The sequence below is a fragment of the Erigeron canadensis genome, chromosome 1 (assembly GCF_010389155.1).
Source record: "Erigeron canadensis isolate Cc75 chromosome 1, C_canadensis_v1, whole genome shotgun sequence".
NCBI classification, from domain to species: Eukaryota; Viridiplantae; Streptophyta; class Magnoliopsida; order Asterales; family Asteraceae; genus Erigeron; species Erigeron canadensis.
The window spans coordinates 48,648,315-48,657,369 of NC_057761.1; the positions used below are offsets into that span (position 1 = coordinate 48,648,315).

At 33.8% G+C, this 9,055-nt stretch overlaps 2 protein-coding genes across 2 annotated transcripts; both read right to left on the reverse strand.

Moving 5' to 3' along the window:
- Positions 1-1,770: 1,770 nt before the first annotated feature.
- On the reverse strand, positions 1,771-5,163 carry LOC122607537 (metal-nicotianamine transporter YSL3-like). The gene is made up of 7 exons (XM_043780533.1): positions 4,776-5,163; positions 4,497-4,660; positions 3,967-4,061; positions 3,748-3,882; positions 3,485-3,674; positions 3,303-3,417; positions 1,771-2,848 (listed from the first exon to the last, which is right to left on the reverse strand). The coding sequence occupies exons 1-7, from the start codon at positions 5,149-5,151 to the stop codon at positions 1,920-1,922; spliced, it is 2,004 nt and encodes a 667-aa protein (XP_043636468.1). The 5' UTR covers positions 5,152-5,163; the 3' UTR covers positions 1,771-1,919.
- A 631-nt stretch (positions 5,164-5,794) lies between these two features.
- Positions 5,795-8,296, reverse strand: LOC122579493. Its single transcript, XM_043751676.1, has 3 exons — positions 7,899-8,296; positions 6,685-7,051; positions 5,795-6,113 (listed from the first exon to the last, which is right to left on the reverse strand). The coding sequence occupies exons 1-3, from the start codon at positions 8,268-8,270 to the stop codon at positions 5,911-5,913; spliced, it is 942 nt and encodes a 313-aa protein (XP_043607611.1). The 5' UTR covers positions 8,271-8,296; the 3' UTR covers positions 5,795-5,910.
- Positions 8,297-9,055: the final 759 nt, after the last annotated feature.

Genomic DNA, 9,055 nt, shown 5'->3' on the forward strand with positions numbered 1-9,055 from the left:
TAGGGGTATTTTGGGAAGAAAAAAAAATGCTTAATTTTAAAAAATTCAATACTCTTTATAATAAATATAAACCTGTCTATAACGAGACAAAATTAGTCATATTTATTTGTAAACTAATTAATTAAGCACGTGGACGTTTTACTCACGTAGTTTTAACTTTTTCCACAATTTATAGGTGTGCCACTAAATGATACTCCCTCCGTCCCAATTTAAATCCAATTTAAATGTCATAGTTTGACATTTTGGGTCTTTCGTGTTTAACTTTGACCGTCAATATTTTTATTTGTGTTATATAATATTTGATATAATATATATGATTAGATAGGGTTTTAAATGTATTTTACATTGATATGATTTTCATCAAGTAATATATAACATAAACAAAATTATTTACGGTCAAAGTTATGAAAGAAAGACTTGACAAGTCAAAATAGGACATTTAAATTGGGACAGAGGGAGTAGTTTGGAATAAATGACTCTATAGTATGACAAATAAGATTGTACTATCAATCTTACAATTTAAAAAAATTTAGATGTAAACCCCTATTTCACGGGTTTTATGTCTTAATATCTCGAAGGTATATGAGAAAAATTGAGATATAAATAGTTGTCTTATCTCTATCTAGATAAAAAGACTGCTTTTACATTATATCTAAATGATAAAAAATGACTTTGTAATCAGCATAAAATGGAAATTAAACCACTTACTTCTGTATTCAAAAATAAAATTCTAAACTATATAATCCAACCATGCTACTTACTATCAATCTTACAATCTAATACTATCTAATGCGAGTACTATAATGGCATTTATATGTCCAACATTATATAATACTTAAATGTACATTTAATTTTTGGCCAATTCGCCACGAAAAAGGTAAATATTGATTTATGTGCGTATTTGTTTACATGTCATCTTGTTAATATACATAGAAGATTATCAAGTATTTATTGTAAGTCTACAAATATTGCCTAAATTTAAACGAACAATGAAAATACTTTTTATTTTAAATAGAAAAAAAAAACATAAATTAGTCATGTATTGTCAATCTAAATGTATATGTTGCACTAAAGCCACTAAATATGCAGTCCAAGAACACTATGGGGCAATTATTACATATCCTGATATCCATGCATATCCATCCAAAAAATTTAGAATTTTTTAAACATAACTATATGTGACAAGCTAGGTATATATAGCTTGATTTACATTTAAAAAACTAATTGAGACTAGGCCAAACTAGCTAGATAAGAAATTGATTGAGTTTTTCACTTCTGGGTCGTTGATCAAAATCAAATTACAGTTTAAGTATTAGTCTGAGTGTCATTTAAAACTAAAACCAAAATGGTTTGTTTTGTTTTTCTAAGTTATATGAGGTTTTAGGTTTATCATTGTCATATTAAAAGTTTGTATTAGGCATGATTAAATTGTGACAAAACCAGTATCAGATTAGTTAAAAATAATCGTTTAGGTTTTCAATTTTCGATATCTTGAGTTTTTTCTTTGTCAGTTAATAGTATTGCTTTATCAAGTTTGATCTCCTCCCAATTTGATGCACCCCAACTTTGATGGATGTCAAAATGTTCAGAACTTTTAGACCAATAGAACGTATTGAAAATATAAATGGTTAGTGGGCTAAACTGATGGGCCTGACTCTTTTCTAGGATAAACAGATTATTTTTGTGGCTAACCAGTAACCAATCGGGGTTTGAACTTTTGATAAACAAATGAGTAGCTCCAATTCTCTAAACTTTTTGAACCCATAAGCATTTGCTAAAAATTTCAAAATCTATATTTTCATATATCATCATTATTATAAGTATTAATGCTTTATTGATCACAATTGCTTGTAAAGATACCATAACTACAAATACAATTGGTGCAGCTGTCACATTCGACTACAAACACGCCATCATTTCTAAGAACTCAAGAACTTCATGCATATAGGAGGACTAATTTTCGATAAAGATAGAACGGCAGCTGGAAGAATCCACAAACCATCACCACAAATCAAACCAGAGGCCACCGATGTAGACATCAACGCGGCCTTCTTAGCATTAAGCTTCTTCCATATTAACACAACCAAGCTTCCAACACACATATCAACAGCAAAATAGCCGCCAATGAGAAAAGGTATCGCCATGCATATAGGCAATGGCATCCACTTACCTATCTTTTTAGGTAATAAATCTTTGACTATGTTAATCGCCACTGCAAACGCAAAGAATCCATAGCATAACTGTAAACAATGCTTTGGTAAAAATGAAAAGCCTTCAACCCCAATAATAGCCATGTTTCTGAAAACTATTGCAAATGGTGCTTTATATTCTCCTTTAGGATTACCTACATCAAAAGCTTTGGTGAATAGAGTTAAAGTTAGTGGGGATACAACACAGCCTATGGCGGTTCCAATGGCTTGGCTGAGAAGCATTGTTCTAGGTGACGTTAGCGTGAGATGACCCGTTTTTAAATCATGCATTAATGTGCTAGAAACATAGAGAACCGATTTTATGATTCCACAACCAACCAAACCAGCAACAACTCCTTGCTGTTTTCCAGCCAATGCTGCCATCATAAAAAGGCCGATTTTTCCATAGTTGAAGGCCATGTCCCAATCAGTTAAACCAGTTCCATAAGCATTGCAGAAAGCTATTGATGGAGCTATAATGTAGGCTATAATAACATAGTACCATTTAACCTCTGGAAATATTGCCGGTACTGCAAATGCATTAATTATGGTGAATAGGGTGTATCCAACCATTCCAAACCACATAGGTATGCGTTCTCTGATGAAAACTTCGTTTTGTAGTCGTTCCTCCTCTGTATCTTCATTCTTGCTACCTACAGCTGCAGGAAGGTAATAAGATTGGGTAAGTGGGCATTACCAAGATTAGAGGAGGCAATGTAGGCTGGTTGGCCAAAGGGGTCAATATGGTAATATTGATTGTGGTTCAGAACGAATCAGATCGGGTTGGATTGGCTGGAGTCACTTTTTGGTCATATCTGTTAACTTTATATAGATAACCAGGGGGCCAAATTTGATTACACGAATTATTCTTTTTCTCAAGATAAGTTAACTATGTAAATAAGGACGACCTTCATGATCTGTTTCACAAGCCTGTACCTTTGATTCCTCAATTATTACTTAACTCTGACCCTTTTAGTTTTAAATAACCTGTTCAATACTTAGAGAGAAAAACATAACATGAATTGACCCATTATATGTAAATGGGTAGATATTGGCACCTCCAACAACGATCATTCAGATGAAGTTTGCGTTAGAGAAAACTTTTAGAATTACCTAGATCAAGTTTTTCATTTTTCAATTTCCCGTAGATACTTGCATATGTGAAATATAAAATCTTGAGGAAATTGTAGAGTCCATCGCCAAGAAGGAGAGCAATCGAGATGAAAACCTAAGAATTAATCAAAAATAAGAAGCATGACAAAAATAGAGAGATGTGTTGTTGTGATTATTATCACCTTATAACCATTAAGACTTTCCATACTGCTTTCTGGCACATTAGTAGGATACCAATCTCCTTTCTGCTTTTCAATAAGTGGCCACATTATACCCCATGAAATCACAGCTCCAAACAGCAAAGAAAAGCTCACAATGTGAGGGCAAATCATCCCGGTTCCAACATAGGTCATGCTAAAATCAAAGTAAAATCTACACCAAATAGAAAGCTCGTCATTTTAGACACAAGAAACGGATGCCACAGAAAAAGAGAAAGAACACTTGCTTTTGTCTCCAAGCTTCCAATCCGAATGTAGGGAATTGAGCAAATCCACATTCTCCTTTTCCAGTAAAGAACCACTGAAAGATTGCCCACAAGAAACTGACTGAAAAGTACTTGGAAAATCCCTTGACTTGCTTCCTGTGAGAAGCGAACACTAAGTTAGTAAGTTAATAGTATTCATCATAGAATGTTACAAAACGTTAAAATATATTATAGAAGTACCTTGCGATATCGTCTCCCTGACTATGAAATCCATTGATGAGAACAGCTGTGGCCGTGCCACTTGGGAATATCAACTTATAGTCAACAATCAAGATCTGTGAAATAGAACACTTACCATGTCAGTAATTAGATGTTGCAAGATGGGCGGGTCGAGCTAATTGTTTATCAGGTCAAAACTGGTTCTGGTTAAAACGGGGCCGTTTGTACTACAAGCCTAACCGCATAGGGTTGGCTTGATCTGCAGAACTTTTCTGTCCATGTTCGTACCTATTGTTAGCAATAGCTCATGTGTTGATTGTGAATACAATACTATTACAAATAATAATCTAGATCTTTGAATAAAACCATTAAAATGTATAGCATAAAAATTGACTTGACGACTTTGAACTGTTTTGACCCATTACCCTTTCAATTAACTTTATCCACCTGTTTGAGATTAATCATATACAATCAACTTATTTATAAGTAAATGGGTTAAAATTGCCATCTTTATCAGTGATATACAAGCTTAGAAAAAGTAAAAAAATCACCTTCCGTAATGGAATCAGTACGAAAAGACCAACAAAACAGATTAAGAGAGAGTAACCCGTCATCCAACCAATACGCAGCTCTTTGTAAGTTCCTGGAGAGTTCGATCCTCCTGCCAACTCATACGTCTTCTTGTTCAGAGCCAATAAATAGGACCCAAAGCCACCTAACATTTGTCCCACAAAACCAAGTAATATTTAAAGTTAATGACTACATTATAAGACATTCAGCATGTAGTGAAAGAAAGAAAAATTTAAGACTCAATTATTAAAATTCAAAACCTCCAATGGCAATTGTGTAACAAGCCACTGAACATGTCTGGATCATTGTGTTCTCATGTCTGGTAAAGGGAACGGTGGAAATCCCAGATTTCTGAAGAATTTGTGTCCAAGTTTTCATTAACACAAAGGCAAGAAGTGCAGCTGAGACGTTTAAACTAGGAGTTATCCCAGTCGTGAGATTTATTTTCATGGCTATAACAGTGTAAACGCTCCCTAGAATAACACTTGCAATAACTCCTCGAATCGTGATCTGTTTTGTCCACGGCTGCAGTCTCTTTGAAGCTTGAAGATGATCATAATCATCATCTTTCTTCTCTTGTTCCATGTCCTCCATATCTCTTTCAATCTCTTCAGACTCCATTTCCGTGTTTTTCATTATTTTATACAATCAAAGAAATGCTTCCAAATACAACGGAAATCATGTGAACTATCTAATGTAGTACTTACTCACCTTCACTTAGGGAAAGTACGAGGCCAAATATATGAAGTCAACTAACAAGTGGTGCATTCAAGAAACTTACATTATATGCATATGCAATTAGTCTAAGTATATAATATATGTGTGTGGGATGGAGAGAGAGTGTGTGAGAAAAAAATAGCCAATGAGCAAAGATGCATATGCATGATGCCCTCATCTAGATATAACACTAACACTATATAATTGGTGAGATATTGCATGCTTGTACTAGTATACTCACTAACCCACCATTTACAAGTACAATTATTGACTAATCAACTATTTGACATTATTTAATCATAGAAGATCTGTGAATCATTCATAAGATTCCATGATGTATTAGTAGTTATAAATCATGCTCCCATGAACATTTATTGTTGCAATTTGATTGGCTATATGGGTCAGCGTGAAATCTCATTCATGTTACCACATTCTATATTATATTCATGTTTGATGATGAATCTGTCAAAGGAGCAAATGAGAATCTGAAGGTAGATTTATTTACATGAGCTAAAAGAATTGAGATAAAAACTAACAATATACGGAATAGTGGTAAACTGGGTAAACGAAGGAATGTGCTATTTCACTAAATGGAGAACCAATAGAACGGTTTTCATAACAATTGTTATATACTATATTAACTCGGAAGACAAAACATATTATGGTACAGTCAATTCTTTAATTTTTTTTAGAAGTGGAAACTGATGTTTCAATTGGAAATGGACTTAATATTCCCAATTTAATGCAGAAATCCAAACCAACAGAAGCAAACAAAAAGATTAGAAGACTCTCTGACACATACACTGCACCACTGAAAGCATGTGACAATAGACTACCAACTTCCGAGTCCAGAGGCGGCCCTCCTCCTAATGTAGCAAGGCCTGCATTACAAATTTACAAATTATAATAATGTGGCAGCTGGTTTTACCAAGGGCCTTTGGCCTTAGCGGTATTAACTTGGCCCATTAATCGAGAGGTTGTGGGTTCAAATGTAGAGACAAATAGGCGTAAAATCAGTTGTAACATAACGATATTAACTATAGGTGGCAAGGTAGATGGGTGGGTAATGGGTCAAAACGGCTTTGGCTCAAAACAAATTTTGGTACAGGTCGGGTTGATCCGAGAACATTGTGTTGTCCATCTAGTAGAAACTTTACTTTGAGTGATGAACTAATTAAAACAAGGATGATCTGAACATTTAAGTAAAGCAACTCAGAAAATTGTGTGCATCGAAATCCGCTGTGAATAGGTAATAACACGTTTGACTCATTTGATTTAGCTAAGTATTTTATCTGATCTGTCTGAGATTCATATTAACCCAGATATATTTGCTCATATGTACATGGGTGGAAATTGCTAGCTACAATATTAAGAATAAATTTAAGCGACCACAAAAAATCTTATTAAGTGTGAGCCTATATATCTCTTTTACTGAGAGATTTGCTAAAATACCTTTGACAAAGCCAAAAGCTGCAGATGTTCCAGTCTTGAGCTGAAAATTGTCAAGATCACGCCGAACAGCATAACGAAAGGTGACTCCAAACAATGCACAGCTGATGAGAGTGATTACTGAAGGAAGTATTAACTGGGACGTGTCGGATGTCTGAGCCAAGGAAATAGGCAAACTAGCCAAGGTGCCAACTATAGCAGAAATAGTAGCAGCTTTTACAGATTCAAGCCTCTCTTTGTTTTTGTACATAGCTTCTCTCTCTGTTTCTGTCATCTTCAAATCTTTATCTTCAATTTCAATTTCAAGAGAGCGTTCTGCTTCTTCAACTAATGCTCTTGCTTCTAATATTTCCTTCTGGCATTCCTCAATCTTTGATATAAAAAAAAAGATCCATTAGTAACATATAGTTTCAACTTTCTTTGTCGATCCATTATTGGAAGTGAAAGTGGCAAAATGGTCGGCCCGGTCAGATTGGGTCAGTCAGGTCAGACTGATTAGTGATTACAGATGATTACAAACCATCTAAAAGGTGGTCTAGTGAAAAACCATCCTAGAGGTCTCAGAAGAGACCTAGGTTCAAACCTCACCGGATGAACATAGTTAGACAGCATACATGACTATCCATATTAAATATAATAACAATACATATATTTCCAGATTTGAAAGTTAACTTTCATCGATTTAAGAGGCTGTACATTAAATTAACACTCTGGCTACTTTTCAGGTGAAATGAGTCATTCTTTTGGTCACAACCAACTAAAAGTTAGCTACTTTATCTAGTTTACATTAAATAAATGGTTTTTAACAATAAGATTATCACATAAGTATGATCATATTAATAAAGATATTCAAATTAATTCCTACACTATCAAAGCTTGTGAAAAACTATCAAAATACCTCATCAACAAAATGCATTAAAAATTCAAGTAAAATCATATATATATATATATATATATATATATATATATTGTACATGGCGATCGATAACGATTTTTAGAAATCCCAAATAGTAGAGAATGCTTGTCCACACCTATCAACACAAAGTAAGTTTTCAAACTTAAAGCTATATACTTTTTTAATCGGCGTCTCCGAATCAAGTAGATCGGTACCCTTAATATCAAATGTTGGCAATGTGGTTCCTTTTATGTCCTAATATCCTTAATCGGGGGTTAGCAAAATCCTAAAAAATACGTAAGTAAAATAAAACAAAACTAACCTCAGCAGCTCTAATTTCAAGCTGACTAATATACTCTTTCATTTTCTTGTTTTCAAGTTCTTGTTTTTCAATCTGGGCAAGTTCTCTTTTAGCCACCTCAACTCTTTCTGTAGCTTTATCCAACCCATCTAACAAAGCCCTGTTTTCTTCTTTATTCAACAGTTGGTCTACTCTTTCATCAACTATACCTGAAAGTAAATTCTTTAACCCCCCAACATTATTATTGTTTTCATTAGTACTGCATTTGATTGTGAATGAATTAATATTATATCTTGATGGTGGTTTAAAGGGGTTGATAAATTGGGTTTTTGTGGATTGAATTGAAGGGGTTGGAGAATAAATGAGTGTTGGATTTGGTGTGGTTGTCATCATTCTTTATTGGATATCTTCAAATTTTGCAGCGTCTGCACCACCCTTTGAAATGAGAACTGGAGTAGGTTACAAAAATAGCCCCTCAACTATTCTTTGATTTTCATTCTTCACTTTTATCTGTATTATTACAGTACCTTATAAAAAAAACCCAAGATCTCAAAATGTGCCTAAAATACCATTCTAAATTATTTAATAATTTAAATTTAAATATTTTTACCTAATGTATTTACAGTATCCTTAATGAAATAATTTAAAAAATAAAACTATTAATCTTTAAAACAAAACAATCAAATACAATATAATTAAAGAAAACCACTAGCAAGAAGCTAGTGGTAAAAATACAAATTTTAGAAATACAATGAATCCATTAATCCTTAAAATAACTATACTATTTCTTTTAACATCAATTAGTTTTGCATTCGCCACCATTGCCACCCCCATCGTCGCCCCAACCACCTGTCACCGCCACCGTTGTCGATACCACTGTCACCACTTGTCGCCACCGCCACCCGTCACGCCACCACCCCATTGTGCGGTCATTTGACTCGTATATATAAAAAGAAAATTGTTCATTCAGGGCCCGGTAAGGTATATGGGTTTTGCCAAACGAAATTCTAAAGACTTAATTCAAGTGAACTATATATTTGTATACTTATTATAAAATTCAGCTTATGTGCTTTTGATTTGAAAAGTACAACTTTTCTTATGCATGTTAAATGCAATATTATCCGCTGCATTTATGATATGTTTGGTAAAATTAACTGGTAGCTAGTAGCTGTTGACTG